This window comes from Carica papaya, chromosome 6 (assembly GCF_054855325.1).
Source record: "Carica papaya isolate Zhongbai chromosome 6, ASM5485532v1, whole genome shotgun sequence".
Taxonomy (NCBI): domain Eukaryota; kingdom Viridiplantae; phylum Streptophyta; class Magnoliopsida; order Brassicales; family Caricaceae; genus Carica; species Carica papaya.
The window spans coordinates 9,514,350-9,529,482 of record NC_142314.1 but is presented as its reverse complement, the minus strand read 5'-3'; the positions used below and the strand labels follow the sequence as shown (position 1 = coordinate 9,529,482).

Genomic DNA, 15,133 nt, shown 5'->3' with positions numbered 1-15,133 from the left:
TAATTTTTTGAATATAAAAAACCCATTTTATTAATTAATTAACAATATATACATAAATGTTTATGTTTCATATATAAGGTTATAGTTATACAGCTAATACACATATATAAGGAACCAGATCTGCAGAAGACAAAGTCAATAGGACCCAACAGTTCAACCGACCAGCAGAACCCACCCCTAGTCTGGCCAGGAAATCAGCTAAGAAATTCCTTTCTTTGTTAGTGTGCACTATCTTGACCTCTTAAATCTTTTCCAGACCGTTGAGCAGCTCAATGGTGATTAGATCTGGATATGAAGTAGATGTAAATATTTGATTATTAACTACATGCCGTCTTCTTCTTCTTCTCCTTTTTCACCTTACCTACATCTTTTTCTAATTTTCTCTAAAGATACAAGATGATTCTACTAGTGGTGTCAGGAGCCGCTCTTATGTATGTCAAATAAGAGACTAAAACATGAACATTTAACCATTATATGTAGATTTATGACATCAAAAGGTTAATTTTTATTCAACATATGTGTATGAAAACTTTTTGGACTTACAGGAACTATTAATTCCCTCAATACTTGCATATGTGTATGTAACCTTTTAATTATACATCTTTGTTTTTTTTTTTTTTCTCCTTGAAAAGAAAAGGTTTTATCATCTACTTGCATATGTAGAGGACTAATCTTCCATAGTCTACTAACATATACAATATCTAAGGTAGTGTAAAGCTAAAGCTATAGTACCAAGCACAGGCACAAAGGGGGCTACCCCGTTATCCGAGAAAGAGTTTGTTGTTTGGTGTCCCTCCATCAATCGTTATATACCTTAGTTAATTTAAAATTTACAATAATCGTAATTTATATTTTTAAATTTATTCTAACTAAAATATAATTTAAAAAAAATGATGTATCAGAATTTTGTAGGGGAAAATTACATTTTTATCTCTTAGTTAAAAGTTATTTGAATTATAATACATAAATTTATTATATTTAGAGAAGAACAAAGCATACTATTAGTTTTACAAACTACTAAAAAATTTTGTCAAGAACTTTAATCAATTTTGTTTCACCACCTAATATTTTACATTTATTAATATTCAAAATACTCCAGCAGCTAAGTTAATGACTAGTACATTTTTTTTAATAAAAGATAATAAATTTAAGTTAAAATGTCTTTTATAGTATTATAATGGGTATATATATATTATTTAATCGCTAAATGTACATATTTTTTATTTTAAAAAATTGTAAATTCTTGCAACATGGTATATTTAAAATCATGAAGTCACCAAGAGTGTTTTTTTTCTAATAAAAAATGGTTTAGAAATAAAAACAACAATCTTGTATGGTAATTGAAACAAGTACACTTAAAGCAGTGTTAGTACTCTAAGTTGCTTTTCAAGTATGTAAAGTTTTTATATAAAAATAAACTATTTTGTATTGAAATAGAGTGCTAGTTGCGCAAAAAAAGAAGTATCTATTTTTAAATAATATATATATATATCAAATGTGTTACAATTTACATTATTATGTTACAGTTAATGTTAGAAAATATCACTTAAGATTTTATGTTGAGTATATACAGAAAACGAATTGGAAAAAAAAGAATCAAACTTGAGAATTTGTGAGTAGGTATGTCCCTTCTTTAAATAAAAATTATGCAATTATAAGTTATTAAATCTTATGCTTTGAAGAAAATAAAAGAATGATTATATATTTTTACTACGAGTTATTTTCAATTTTTGTTCAAGTATTCGTTTTTCATATTCATAATAAGAAATGAATCTAAATTATCAAATGTATTGGTAAGTGAAAAAAAAAAAAAATTATTTACTCAGAAAAACACAGAGCCTGGGGTTTAAATAAAATTTGTCATAAACTTAAAAAAAGAAAAGAAAAAAAAACGAAATTCCGGCTCGAATTAATTAGCTGCTGGATCATCATTTGAAGTAACAAAAAATAAGAAGAAAACAAAAAAAGCCAGAGGGAAAAAGAAGAAGAAAACAAACACAATAAATTATAGAATTAATGGAACACAAAAGTCTAATTTATAAGCAAATATGAACTTAGTTTCCCCTTAAATTACCCTAAAAAATTATGGAAAAAAAAAAAAACCCAAAAAACAAGAATTTTGTCTCTGTGTCTCTCTAATGTAATGCCTGCTGTTCATGAATGACCAAGCTGCTATTGTAATTATCATTTAGTCTGAACTGAAATGAGTTTTTGGGTCTGGAAAACAAAAAAGTCTGTGTCTAGTAAACTGAATCATCAAGCGTCTACATGAGCACGTTGTTTCTTGAGCTGTAGCTGTGCTTCCGCCAGTCCCCGCCCCACCTCTTCGTCGCCCTGTGTCTGGCTCTGCAACATCTCATAGTCTTGTATTGAAGCCGCCCAATTCCTCAGCTACACAAATACATAGATATATATGTATTAAGTTCATAAATGAAGTGTACATGCAGGCATATATCCAAGTATAATAACGAGAAAGATGAGTGGGTAGTTACCTTGGCATTAAATTGGGCTCTTCTTAACCTAGCCTTAGTGTAGTTGGGACGGAGATTAAGAGCAAGATTACAATCCTCGAGAGCTTTGTCGAATTGTCCAAGTTTGGAGCGAGAAGTAGCTCGGTTGCATAACAAGACTGAGTTGTAAGGATCGTGCTGTAGACCCTCCGAGTATGCAAAGCAGGCTTCTGTAAATCTTGACTCCTTGAACAGATCATTCCCTTGACTTCTTGCCATTGCCACTGCCTTCGCCCTCCTCAACACTGCCTTCACTTCTCTGTTGTTCATGTCAAGTTTTGTTGCTCCTTCAACAGCCGCTAATGCATCATCAAATCTGCACAAGTATTCACCATATAATCATTGGGAGAGATTCACAAATCATGTTTAGGTTTCTTTTTTGTCAGCCATAGTAGCTTACTGAATTTAGGTTGTTATTAGTAGAAAATATATCAGTTAATTTATTATTTTATTTTATTTTGAATAGATAAATTATTAGAAATAATAATTAAGTCACACATACTTTAACTACCGAAATTCTATATTTATTTGAACCATTATGATAAATAAATTTTTTTTTAACTATTTTATTTAAAAATATGTTTTTAATTACTGAAATAAGTATCTCCTAATTTTTAGGAACAACTATATACTATAATACATAAATTTTCATTAATTAATGCTCTCAAAATTAGACGCATATATTTAACTTATTCATTCACCTATCAAGTAAAACAATTTCATAGTTATACCTATGTAACACGAAACTATATATAATGCTACAATGTGTATGTTTTAAGTAAAACAATTTCACATGTATACGTATGTGACGTGAAGCTATATATATTGCTACAATTTGTATGTTTTAGTCAAACAATGTCATATGTATAACTATGTGATATGAAACAATATATACTGCAACAATGTGCATCTTTAAATAAAATAATGTCATACATATATTTATATGACGGGAAGCAATATATATTGCTACAGTGTTTATGTTTAAGTAAAACAAGTTCGTATGTATAGCTATGTGACGTAAAACTATATAGATGTGAATGTTTGAGTAAAACAATTTCATATGTATATAAGTTCATATGTATAGCTATGTAAAGCTATATATATTGCTACAATGTCTATATTTAAGTAAAACAATTTCATATGTATTTCCTGACATGAAGCAATATATATTGCTGCAATGTATATGTTTATTATGTTAATATACTATTCAATTCTCCAGTAGAGAAAAATGCATCAAAGACGGTCCATACGTAAATAATTTTGGGGAAAGACAAAAGAAATTTAAGGAATTACCTGCCGGCAGCCATGTCAACCTGAGCTCGAACCACTAACAAATTGGCATTACCAACAGCGCCAAAGAACTTGGTACAGGAATCCACATCAAACTTAGGACCCTTGCACAGTGCCTCATCTGCATCTTGGTGTTTATGGAGTCTCAAAAAGGCCTCAGCTTGCAATGCATATATCTTTTTTTTCCACAAAACCCATTATCATATAATCACCACCATTAATTAATTAATTATCACTTAATAATAATAATAATAAATTAATTGGTGACCCACCTGCGGTGCTGAATCTGCACCACTAGACAAAGCGCTAGCAGCTTCTTTCACAAGCGTGTTCCAGTCACGTAGCCTCTTGGCTTCTGTGCACTTGTTGAGATGGAACTGGAGAGATTTGGCCTTGGCAATGTCGTCACCATCAGCTTCAGGTCCTGCATGTTTGTAGTGATAGATTGCATTCTCAACTTCCCCTAACCTATATACACAAACACACCCATGGAAAACAACATCATTATATCAACTATATAAAACAAGTATGGATACAAACAAAATACTAAAGAATAATGAAATTTGGTGACCTGAGATATAAGTTCGCAAGACGATGGTGAGCTCTGTGGTAATGAGGTTCTATTCTGATGGCCTCTCTGCACTCAAAAACTGCCTCAAGAATTCGACCAAGAGCTGTCAAGGCAGCGCTTTTGTTGCTGCGATATGAAGCTTTGTTGGGATCAATGGCAATGGCTGCCTCGTACAGCGCCAAGGCCTCAGCGAAATTCCCATTCTTGTAATCTTCATTACCCATCATCTTGAGAGTTTCAGGGTCCATTCTTGTCGATAGAGCTCTGCACAAAGATCCAGCTTGCTCAAGACTCGGTGGTTTCGTCTGTTCTTTGTTAATGGAGACTGGTTTGTAGGTGTTCTTCACCACATTTCCCATCACAGTATTCGGATATTTCCCGTTAGGCACCACTCGCTCTTCTCTAGCAGTCTTCGGTAGAGAATCAAGAACATTTTGGGTGTTCGTGTTTCCACCTCCTCCTCCTCCAGGTTGCCTCAAGTTACCCAAATTCCCAAACAGCATCACGTTACTAGACGAAGCTCGGACAAGCGTGTTGCTTCCTTTTGCTTTCTGGTGATCGGCGATCATGCTCTCCAGCTCGCCGGAGATGCCAATCGTTTCTTTTGGAACCCTCCTTCCTTGCTGGTTTTGTGTCGGAGCCACTGCTTTCGCGGTATCATGAGAAGGTTTTCTCGCATGAGAAGAAGAAGAAGAAGGCAGAGGAGCTGCCGTCGACACGTTGGTTCTGGCCACGGGCTTTTGTGCGGCGGCCACCGTGTCCAAAGGTTCTAGAAAAGAGGTCTCGTCGGAGCCGCCTCGCCGCCTTTTCGAGTTGAGGTTGCTCGGCGACTTGGTGAAATGAATATTGGTGTTGTTGTTGGTGTTGGTGTTGTTGTTGTTGTTGTTGTTGTTGTTGGTGGTGGTGGTGGTGGTGGTGGTGGTGTTGGTGGCGGTGCTGCCGTTGTTGCTGCTGCAATTATCGCCGATCGAACTCGGCTTCTTTGGCCAAAACCCACGTTTACCAAACACTGCGTTTAACAGCCCACATCCCGATCTCTTTTCTCCAGAATTCTCCTCCATTGTTGATCGTCTTTTTCTACAACAACAAGATCAGAGAATCCAGATAATTGCAGGATATGGCCGAAAACCTTAATCGCTACGAAATCTTAACCACATGTCTAGGCTCTGTTTGTTTCTAGAGAAAATTTCAGAAGACAAAAAAAATCTAAAAGCTGAGATTTTATGATGTCTAAGACGAAAAGGAATACGAAAAGAACAGAGAAGGGGGATTTAAACGGCCTAACCCCAGGAGATAACGTGTTTCACCTCCTGGAGAGGCTTCAAACAATAAAACTTTCTTTGTCTTCTCCTCTCTATTTTTGTTAAGGAGACAATGTTGGATAACATGTTTAGAGGAGTAAAAAGGAAAAAAAAAGATTGAGGAAAAAATCTGCAGAAAAGGAATAATTCTTCACTGTAACGTTTGTTTAAACCAAAAAAAAAAATTAAATTAAATTAAATTAAATTATTTTCTTAAAAAATATTAAGGTAATTGGTTTTGAGATTCAAAAGTTTTTTTTTTCAACTTTTTTTGTGTGGTAAGAAAAGGAAACCTATAAAATCGGGTCGTGGGTGAAATGGGGATCTCTAGAATTTTAGAAAGGGAAAATGGTTTTTTTTTTTTTTCCCTTTTGGAATTGACTCTATACATTTTTGGTTTGGGTATTTTGCTGTATCCAGCTGCATCCCAGGCTCGCACACTGTTATATATAGAGATTTATACTAGGATAAGAGGCAGGCACGTTGGTGTGTGCCTGGATCTTCCCATACTTGAATCCTTAGCAGCCTGGATCTTCCCCTATTATCGTGTCATCCCACATATACATATATATATCTATCTATGAACACCCTTCAACAGATAGAAAATTTAAAAAGTCAGCCAGGAAGATGAATATGATAAATCAAAAAGGAAAAGGAAATGGGAATGTTTCCTTGTTCATTATAGATTTCTTCTTATATCGGTTAATGCATCAATTAAACCCTGAGTTATAAATGTTTACCATGATTTATAAGTTCTATGAAAAATTATTTATTTGGAATAAAAAATATTTTATATTTTATTTATGCATGCGGAAACTTCTTAAAAGCAAACACGCTAAAATTTTTTACATTAAAAAAAATTATCGAATTATCTTTGATATACGAATTTATTTAGTATGTGATTTAGCTAAGAATAGAAAAAAGAATTATAAAAATTGTAAATTCGACGTACGAATTTATTTAGTATGTGATTTAGTTGAGAATAGAAAAAAATTGTAAAAGTTTTAGTTTCGGCATACGAATTTATTTGGTGAGTGATTTAGTTGAGAACAAAAAAAAAATTGCAAAAATTCGTGACAATTTATACATGATTAAGGAACAAGATTAAACATGAACATTTTTATGTTAAAATTTTTTTCCTACAAAATTTTTATGATATGTTTTCAAAAAATTAAATACAAAAATAAAAGAATACAAATATTTAAGAATCAAATAAGAATGTACATTTTTATTAGAATATTATATTTACGATTAATATATATACACTACATACTAAATGATATTTTAAATATTTGGGAAAGTAAAAATAATGGAATAACTTTATTTTACACGTTAATATTAGGTAGGTGTTTGATATTTTAGATAATTTATAAATATTTATGAAGAGAAAAGATTAGGGGTGGACTTTTGATTTTTAAAAAACAATAAGTTGCTTGGTCTTTAAGTTTTATTTCATACATCAACTTTCTAAATACAATCATATTGTTAAACCTCAAGGAACCAACCAACTAGAACACGATTTATTTTTATTTTAATTTAATTTATTTGTTATCAAAATTAAATTATTGTTATAATATGTGAGAAAAATATTTTAGTTTCAACATTTTTTTTTTCAGAAATATTATATAATTATGATATTATTGAATAAGTTGATGAAGATAAAGATGAAGATTGACTACAAAAAAATAAACAGAAGATTTTGCAACTTTTGCCGGGAAATTGTTGACTATATGGAGACAAGGTTCACGGTGGCTAATTAATCATTTGATATTAAGAGAAAACTTTAAATTAGTTACTTAATATTTATTTTTTAATTTTTATGTTCTTCAATATTAAAATAAAAGGTCTGGTAGGTTTTTTAATATAATTTCAATTTTTTTTAATAAACAAAGTAACAAGAACCATATTTTTAATTTTAAATTTTTATATACTTATAAAAATAATTTACCATTTAAAAATTTAAAATTGTGAGTGTCACTATTACTTTCGTCAAATTAGTAATTAAATACAATTTTTATTAAAATACATGATTTAGTAACAAAGTCCCATCATTCATCAAGTTGAAATCTTGATATCATCAATCAAGCTAAATTCACAAGTTTAAATTTTATTGAGGTATAAATTTTACGTTTAATAGGTAAACTACGAGTTAGCAACGATTGATCTATAGTAATTGATTTAATAAAACTAAAAATTTAATTTATTAATATATTAGTAGAGTTGTGATTGTTAAATTATATTAAATTTTAATAAATTTATTATATTTCTGAATGAAAATAATATTATGACTGTTAGATTTTTTAAATGAAATAATAATGATATATTAAAATTTTAACATAACTTCTTTGTCTTTGTAAGAAAAAAAAAATGTTAGATTCGCAATCATTCAAACTCACAAATATTTATTATTTATTTTAACTATTTAAATTAATAGTATTCCGTAAATTAAAATTTTAAGATCATCTAATAAAATTTAATTTTAAATTGTAAAAATTAATTTAGTGGCAAATAGTTGTGGAACCAGAGACATGTTTGGTTGCAGGGAGATTTCAGAAGTGTTTTCCTATCTTTTGATAAAGTTAGATTTTGTAAATACGGGCATTAGGGGATTTACTTTTCTATTTGCTTCTTTATTAATTGCTAATATATTAACATAATTTATTATAAAATACTTATAATGATATTAATAAAATATATATATATATAATTGATATGTTATATCTGGATGGGTACGAAAGATCAAATCTGAATTTATTTCAATTTTTTTTTTTCTTTTTCCAACAATTTTAATTTTAATAAAAAAATTATATTTAATATAAATTGAGTTAGAAAAATAAATAAAAATATGTAGTGATTATTAATTAATTTGATATAAAAATGAGCTTGTTTAAGAAGTATATTTGAACTCGTAGTGAAACCAAGAAGTTTCCTTTCTAATGGAATTCTCCTATCTTTATTCTCTGTCAGACCATATTTAGCCAAGTCTCATTTTCTTTCTTCAAATTAAAATTTTGTATACTCCTCTACTAGGCTATATCTAAGAAACTTTGTACCCAAAAAAGAAAAAAAAAAAAAAAAATTGTTTAGCCAGGATTCATTAATCATATATGTAAATTAAATTAATTAATTTTTCTATCCACATCAACTCTCACATTAATTTAATTAATTACAATATTTTTTATAGGTTCATTTAATGTATTTGTATCTCTTTTAATGAAAGGCGGCATCTCTGAATTATGAACATTTAAAAATAAATAAATAAATAAAATTTGTGAATCTCCTCCCCTGATTTGGTTTGGAGAACGTGCATATGACTTACCACACACGTTTTTAAAAAATAATTATAATAAATTCCGTATTCTTGACTTTTATATATATATATATATCAATTTTGATTAATTCTCTTGAATTATATAATTTTCTCCATTACATGCACTTATCAAAGAATCGATTTAATGATGCTTTTTTTAAAACCATAAACTATATACTTGTTTAACAGTAAAATATTAATCCAGAAAATATTACATTACTGCTCCTCCTTTAAAAACATGATATAATATTTTGAAATTTCATTTTTATCCGTTTAAGGTAGAGCACAATGATAGATTAAAAATATATACATTTTGGTTTCTAGATTATAAAGCTAACTTATTTACTAATAAATAAATTTTATTATTCATAAAATATATTGATCCATTTTAATTAATCTCAAAATATAATTAATTGAAAGTGTAAAGATAATCAATTATATACTAAATATATCTGAAATAATTTATTATATTATTTAATTTTTACTTTAACTTTTTGTAAATTCAACAAATATAACATGTTCATAGAAAAATCTAAAACTCATTTAAAACTAATTTTTATAATATGATTGTTACATAATAACAATTTCAAAAAAACTATTTATTTTAATAAATAAAATAACTAAATAATGATTTTTTTTTTATTTAGAAAATAAAGACAGTGTAGAGTACGGTACTTGAATTTATTATTATATTGGTAACATTTTTCAACCAATTTAAAATTAGAAAGAGCACATAAAAATCTGGAAAAGATTATCCAAAAAGAAGTTTAATTATTAATATATTAGCAAAAACACATTATTTTAACAAAATATTTCATAAATTCGTAATTAATTCCAAATAATATAAGAATTTATTTACAAACAAATGTTTATTAAGATTTATTTAATATGAAATAAACTTTATGTTATTCAAACACATTATATTGTACCATCAATACCCAATAAATAAGCATTGATGATAAGAAAGACAAAATGTTCGTTGTGCTAATAATTTACTCTCAAATTGGATACCGTCTCCGGATCCGAATCTCCACAACCAAACAACATCATCTGCGTATTGACTACAAGTAGGAACGTTCACTCACCACAACAATACTTACAGTACTAATACTCATCATTACCACCTTAATTAACTTATTAATCGGCCCGACCCGACAAAAATCCACCCATAATCAAGGCTCTCTCATTAAGAATCGGAGACCGATCCAACGGGTCCGGACTCCACAGGATCGCGGAGCCCCATAACATCGGACGGGCATTCATTACGAATAGCCGTGAGTTCAAACGGCGCCGCATCACGGGCGAGCCACTGCTCGACGGTGAACTGCTTCTGGGCACAGGGAGTGTGGACTCCAGTTGTGGTGACCTCGACGTAGTTGCAGTACCAGCCGTGGTGGGGCCCCGACCCGTCGGAGGTGAGATTCATGGCGCAGACGGGGGCTGTGAGGCAGGGGCCACGGCCGCTGAAAATGTCGAGATTGCCCCTCTCGAAGTAGTTGTAGCCGGGTCCCATCAACCCGCCCCACGCCTCCAGATTCGGGATCCGAACACCGTAGCCGTAGGCGTCGTAGAGTGTGAGGCTGATGATGGAGTCGGTTCCTCCCTTGATGATCGACCCGGTTCGGACGTACACCGTGTACACACAATCTACCTGATCCTGCTACCAATCATTAAAAAAAAAATCAACAGAAAGTCAAAAAGTCGAGGTTTATATTTGAAATAATGAGGGGAGAAACGTACAGAAAAGCCGATCGTGGAGAAGGAGACGATGAGGAGGAGAGAGAAGACGAGAGCGTTCGTGCGATCAGCCATTGTTGTTAAAATCCCGTGAGAGAGATTCGTGGTGGATTTAGTGTGTTACATATATAGGGAAAGAGGTGGGGTGTGATCCAGTGGAGCGCCATGTAGCAGCATCTGATTGGGAGTAAAGAAAAATAAATTAGTTGGGACCACGTGGGGAGAGATGGCCCACGTGTGTGAATGGCTATATATTGTAAGAACTGAAATATTAAAGCCGGCTCACAGATGAAACGTGGATAAGTGAGTGGGAAAAAATTATTAATTAAGTTGAAATAATTTTTAATTTCTTTAACCAAATGATTGAGTTGGAAACTAAAGATGATAACTTTTTTATTAGCTTTTAAAAGTTTAAACATATTTTTGGAGGAAATTATAACTTTGAGGTAGAACCAAAAAGTAATCTCTATTCTTTACAGTATATACTAAAGTGCAATCTACATTTCTAATTACATAAATGTGCATTTTAAACAGTAGCACAAGGGTATTTATGTCTTCATGCTCTTTTGAAGGAGAAACTTTTGAGGTCGAAATTATTTTCCTTTGTCTGGTTGCAAGGTCAAGGTTGAGACTTTTTAGTGAGTGAACCATAAACGAGTTGGGGAACGACGTGTTTCCAATGATGGTGGTCGTTTCTGGTGAGGATAAATTTGTAAATTGAGACGTCAAAATAATTCATGATTCTTTTCTACACAGAAAAAAAAAAAACGAGAGTCTTGAAATACCATTTATAGTGTTGTTTTTGGTTGTTGGATATAAAACCTCCCATTGACTTTGATTTTTACTAATTTCTGGAATTTGTTTGAAGAGAAAGACTACAATTTGGAGTTAAAAGAAATGACAATTTCTTCTAAAAATTTGTCAGTCATAGACACCATTTCTCTCCCGCGCAGTAGTTCGTGAAGCTTGTTAAAATCCTGCTCAAAGCTTCATCATCTCCTCCATATTGAAACCTATGGTATGTTTTCCATACTTATGTTCAATGCTTTCTGCCTTTTCTTTTTCTTTTTTGCTTTTAATGTTTTATCTTATTTCGCATTCAGGGTTTAATCCGGGGAACCGCCAGTCCTGATGAAAGGAATTTTCGAAGCGACCTGCGTTTTTTTCTCGTGTCGACCTGCAAAATCTTTACTCGGTTGATCTCTTCCCTTACATTAGGTAATCATAATCCCTTGTCTTCTGCAGCTCTCTCTCCCATGGTTTAAGAATTTTCTCCACAGTCATGCAGCTGCTGGAGCTTATTCTCATTTGGTTGAACTTGCTATTTCTTTGCAGAGACAGTGATCCTGGCACTCTGCATCCTAGTACTTGTTCGATTGTCTTTTCTATTTCATTCAAGTAATAGCTCATTCCTTGTTGAAATTGTTTTGTTCCCCTTATTATTAATTCATTCCACGCACCGACTGGAAAACATTTTGATACAATTTGCCATTGTTTGAAGGGTTGAATATTCCAACAATGTTAATAGAAGCACTGCAATTAGGATTGCTGGTGATACTTTTCGGGCCAACGCCAGAATTTCGTGCTTGGAATTACCTATTAAACAAAGCTTCTAAACGAAGGTAATTCCATAAGGCGGTACTGCCATTATCATATATCCAATTAGCGTACATTCCTTCTTCAGTTTTGCTGTTTCCAATTCGTTTGCCTACTTTTCCCTCTGTTTTCTTTAGGGGGAGATAAGGCACATTAGTTTGTTTGTTCGATATAGATAAACAGGCCTTTTGAATACATCTCATCTTTCCATTGTTACTAATTCATTGTCGATGCCTTATTTTTGTGCTATAAACACACTAAAGAGAGAAAAACAACGAGATGGAGACCAAATATATCGAGCATTTCAGTCACTTGCATCCATTGATTTTGCATCAGAAGAGGCATCGCAACGATGGTATACTGATTGTAGTTTGTTCTGGGTGCTCGGAAGTCGTTGAATCAGGTCCTTTCTATGCTTGCGTTGAGTGTAATTTTTTTCTTCATTGCAAATGTGCCAAGCTACCCCTCAGGATAAAGCATCCAATTCACCGCAGACACCATCTTGTTCTTTGTCACGGAAATGAGATATTCATATGTAGCCTGTGCAAGGAGCTGTGCCAGAACTTCTTTTATCATTGTGCTAGTTGTCACTTCATAATTGATGTAAGATGTGCTGACTTATATAACATCACTGTGGGTGAAAATCATCAGCACAAGTTTTCTCCCATTTGCAAGAGAATCCCAATTACTTGTGATGCCTGTGGTGAAAGTGGGGATTTTTATCCTTACATGTGTACTTTGTGTCACCTCACAGTCCACGGGAAATGTACTTCATTGCCATCCCAAATCAGAATAACACGGCATGGGAATCACAGCATCACACACACCTATTTCCCAACTGAAACTGAAAATGAATCTAGTTGGCACTGTGGAATTTGCTATGAAAAAGTGAGTGCAGATCATGGGTGCTACTGTTGCACAAAATGCAATTACATTGCCCATGCGAAATGCGCAACAAGAAATGATATCTGGGATGGTCGACTTTCGAACCTTGGTGATGGAAACAATAGCGCATTCATAAATTGGATAACTAGCTGGGAAACAGAACAAGGAGAGAATGTTATTGCCACGAAGATTGAAGTAACTGTCAACCACGAACACCCATTAACTTTATGTGAAAACGTAAAAGATGATATATTTTGTGATGGATGCACGCTTTGCATTTCAACTCCATTTTATAGCTGTGAAAGGTGCAACTCTTTTCTCCACAAGGCCTGTGCTGAATTACCTTGGACGAAGTTACACTCATCCCATCGTCATCTACTCGAGCTCAAAAAGTTCCCCAATGGTGTTGTAATCTGTTGTAGTGTTTGTTCAGTTTGGTTCCATGGATATGCTTACAGCTGTCAATCGTGCAATTTCAACCTTGATCCTCGATGTGCTTTGCTTGCAGATACTTTAAAGCACGGTAGTCATGATGAAGATAAACATGAGCTCCGGGCATTCTTCAATGAGAATGCAGTCCCTTGCAATGGGTGTGGTGGTCTGAGTACAAACTACTTCAAATGTGCAATTTGTGATTATGTCCTGGACTTCAAATGTGCTACATTACCACAAACAGTAAAGAGTGAGTTTGATGAAGATCTCATCCTAGTATATCGAGATGACTTGGATGATCATTACTGCTTTATTTGTGAGGAGGAAAGAGATCCAAAGTACTGGTTCTACTCCTCTAAGAATGGCTGTTCGGAATTTCATGTTGCTTGTGTTCTTGGGAAACTCCCTTATATCAGGCTTGGAACAAAAATCAGTATCACTGCTCACCCTGATCATTATGTCACTTTAGTCCAGAAGAATGAAAAGTACTCTTCATGCAACTCTTGCAGCAAGCTTTGCAAGGACTTGGCCCTTGAATGTGAAGAGTGCGATTTTATTATGCATTGGGAATGCTTTGAAAACAAGGTTCGGTTACTTTCAAGTGTTACATATAGTTTCAGGTTCCGTAGCTTTATGTCTTCTTTCTTTTCTGTTGGTTTGATTTATAGAGGAATGGGACTAGCTTCCACTTTTCTCTATGAGAGAAGTCAGTTTCAGGTCCCGTACCTTACTGTTTTTGTTGGTTTGATTTGTAAAGGGATAAGAGTAGCTTCAACTTGTCTCGACGGGAGTAGAAAATTTGGTAGCATTACTAAGTATCTTAATCACTGATTACAAATTATTTGCAGAGGGAGAGAGAGATGCATCAACATTCAGATCATGATCTGAGGTTTGCAAATCCGGATGACTTACTGATCCCTTTTGATGCATTTTCTTTATTCTGGAAATGATCCGATTTTCCTCTCAACCTGCGTTAATTTATGGAAAAGGTGGGAGTATATCATCAAGCTATGCCACCCACAAATGTGAGAGATTTGCGTTAGTGTTTAATGCAACTCTCTTTGTTAATCATATAGATTTTTGCTTAGCATTACGTATCATTTGGTTAGTCTTTCTCCAAAACCAATTTTGTTTATATTTTAGTTTTAGAAATAATAAAATTGTATATGGTGAATTTATATTCTCTTAAATCATGTATGAAATTTTTGTTTTTTGTTTCTTGATCGAGTTCAAAAAATTCGTTGCAATTAAAAGAAAATGTAGCTGTGCATTTTTTGGTGGTGTCCCATTTATTCTTCTTACGACAACCAAACATTCATAAAAATATCTCTACTTTTTTATTGCAAGAGCTGATGGTATTTTTTGCAATAAAAGCAAATTGAAATTGAAATTGCAGCGGCGCGGAAGGAATCTTTTTTTTTTTTTTTTTTTTTTTCTGTTTTATTCTATTAACATGCTTACACTTAAATAACTCTTTAAAAAAATAGACATGAACAATCCT

General features: G+C 32.5%; 3 protein-coding genes across 5 annotated transcripts; 1 reads left to right on the top strand and 2 right to left on the bottom strand.

Annotated features, from left to right (window-relative positions):
- Positions 1–1,987: 1,987 nt before the first annotated feature.
- TPR14 (tetratricopeptide repeat (TPR)-containing protein) lies at positions 1,988–6,000 on the bottom strand. Its single transcript, XM_088206234.1, has 5 exons — positions 4,372–6,000; positions 4,073–4,268; positions 3,804–3,976; positions 2,493–2,826; positions 1,988–2,391 (listed from the first exon to the last, which is right to left on the bottom strand). The coding sequence occupies exons 1-5, from the start codon at positions 5,430–5,432 to the stop codon at positions 2,257–2,259; spliced, it is 1,899 nt and encodes a 632-aa protein (XP_088062360.1). The 5' UTR covers positions 5,433–6,000; the 3' UTR covers positions 1,988–2,256.
- A 3,832-nt stretch (positions 6,001–9,832) lies between these two features.
- LOC110826083 (PLAT domain-containing protein 3-like) lies at positions 9,833–10,881 on the bottom strand. 2 transcript variants are annotated; one of them, XM_022056674.2, is made up of 2 exons: positions 10,723–10,881; positions 9,833–10,642 (listed from the first exon to the last, which is right to left on the bottom strand). In XM_022056674.2, the coding sequence occupies exons 1-2, from the start codon at positions 10,792–10,794 to the stop codon at positions 10,169–10,171; spliced, it is 546 nt and encodes a 181-aa protein (XP_021912366.1). In that variant the 5' UTR covers positions 10,795–10,881; the 3' UTR covers positions 9,833–10,168. The 2 variants fall into 2 exon arrangements, with proteins under 2 accessions (XP_021912366.1, XP_021912367.1); XM_022056675.2 differs by having other exon boundaries at positions 9,833–10,639; positions 10,723–10,880.
- A 620-nt stretch (positions 10,882–11,501) lies between these two features.
- LOC110826082 (uncharacterized) lies at positions 11,502–14,850 on the top strand. Of its 2 annotated transcripts, XM_022056673.2 has the most exons (6): positions 11,505–11,737; positions 11,823–11,937; positions 12,055–12,117; positions 12,221–12,341; positions 12,579–14,217; positions 14,481–14,850. In XM_022056673.2, exons 1-6 carry the CDS (start codon positions 11,735–11,737, stop codon positions 14,580–14,582), a joined length of 2,043 nt encoding a protein of 680 aa, XP_021912365.2. In that variant the 5' UTR covers positions 11,505–11,734; the 3' UTR covers positions 14,583–14,850. The 2 variants fall into 2 exon arrangements, with proteins under 2 accessions (XP_021912364.2, XP_021912365.2); XM_022056672.2 differs by lacking the exon at positions 14,481–14,850 and having other exon boundaries at positions 11,502–11,737; positions 12,579–14,474.
- The last annotated feature ends 283 nt before the right edge of the window (positions 14,851–15,133 follow it).

What these genes read in the sequence shown, in the direction of transcription:
- TPR14 (XM_088206234.1), bottom strand. Translation starts at nt 5,432, where the DNA reads ATGGAGGAGAATTCTGGAGAAAAGAGATCGGGATGTGGGCTGTTAAAC. An exon ending in GTTGACATGGCTGCCGGCAG is followed by an intron (nt 2,827 to 3,803) that starts GTAATTCCTTAA and finishes ATACTTGTGCAG; the next exon opens with ATTTGATGATGCATTAGCGG. An exon ending in GAGCCCAATTTAATGCCAAG is followed by an intron (nt 2,392 to 2,492) that starts GTAACTACCCAC and finishes GTATTTGTGTAG; the next exon opens with CTGAGGAATTGGGCGGCTTC.
- LOC110826083 (XM_022056674.2), bottom strand. Translation starts at nt 10,794, where the DNA reads ATGGCTGATCGCACGAACGCTCTCGTCTTCTCTCTCCTCCTCATCGTC. An exon ending in TCTCCACGATCGGCTTTTCT is followed by an intron (nt 10,643 to 10,722) that starts GTACGTTTCTCC and finishes AATGATTGGTAG; the next exon opens with CAGGATCAGGTAGATTGTGT.
- LOC110826082 (XM_022056672.2), top strand. An exon ending in GTCTTTTCTATTTCATTCAA is followed by an intron (nt 12,118 to 12,220) that starts GTAATAGCTCAT and finishes CATTGTTTGAAG; the next exon opens with GGTTGAATATTCCAACAATG. An exon ending in AACAAAGCTTCTAAACGAAG is followed by an intron (nt 12,342 to 12,578) that starts GTAATTCCATAA and finishes AACACACTAAAG; the next exon opens with AGAGAAAAACAACGAGATGG.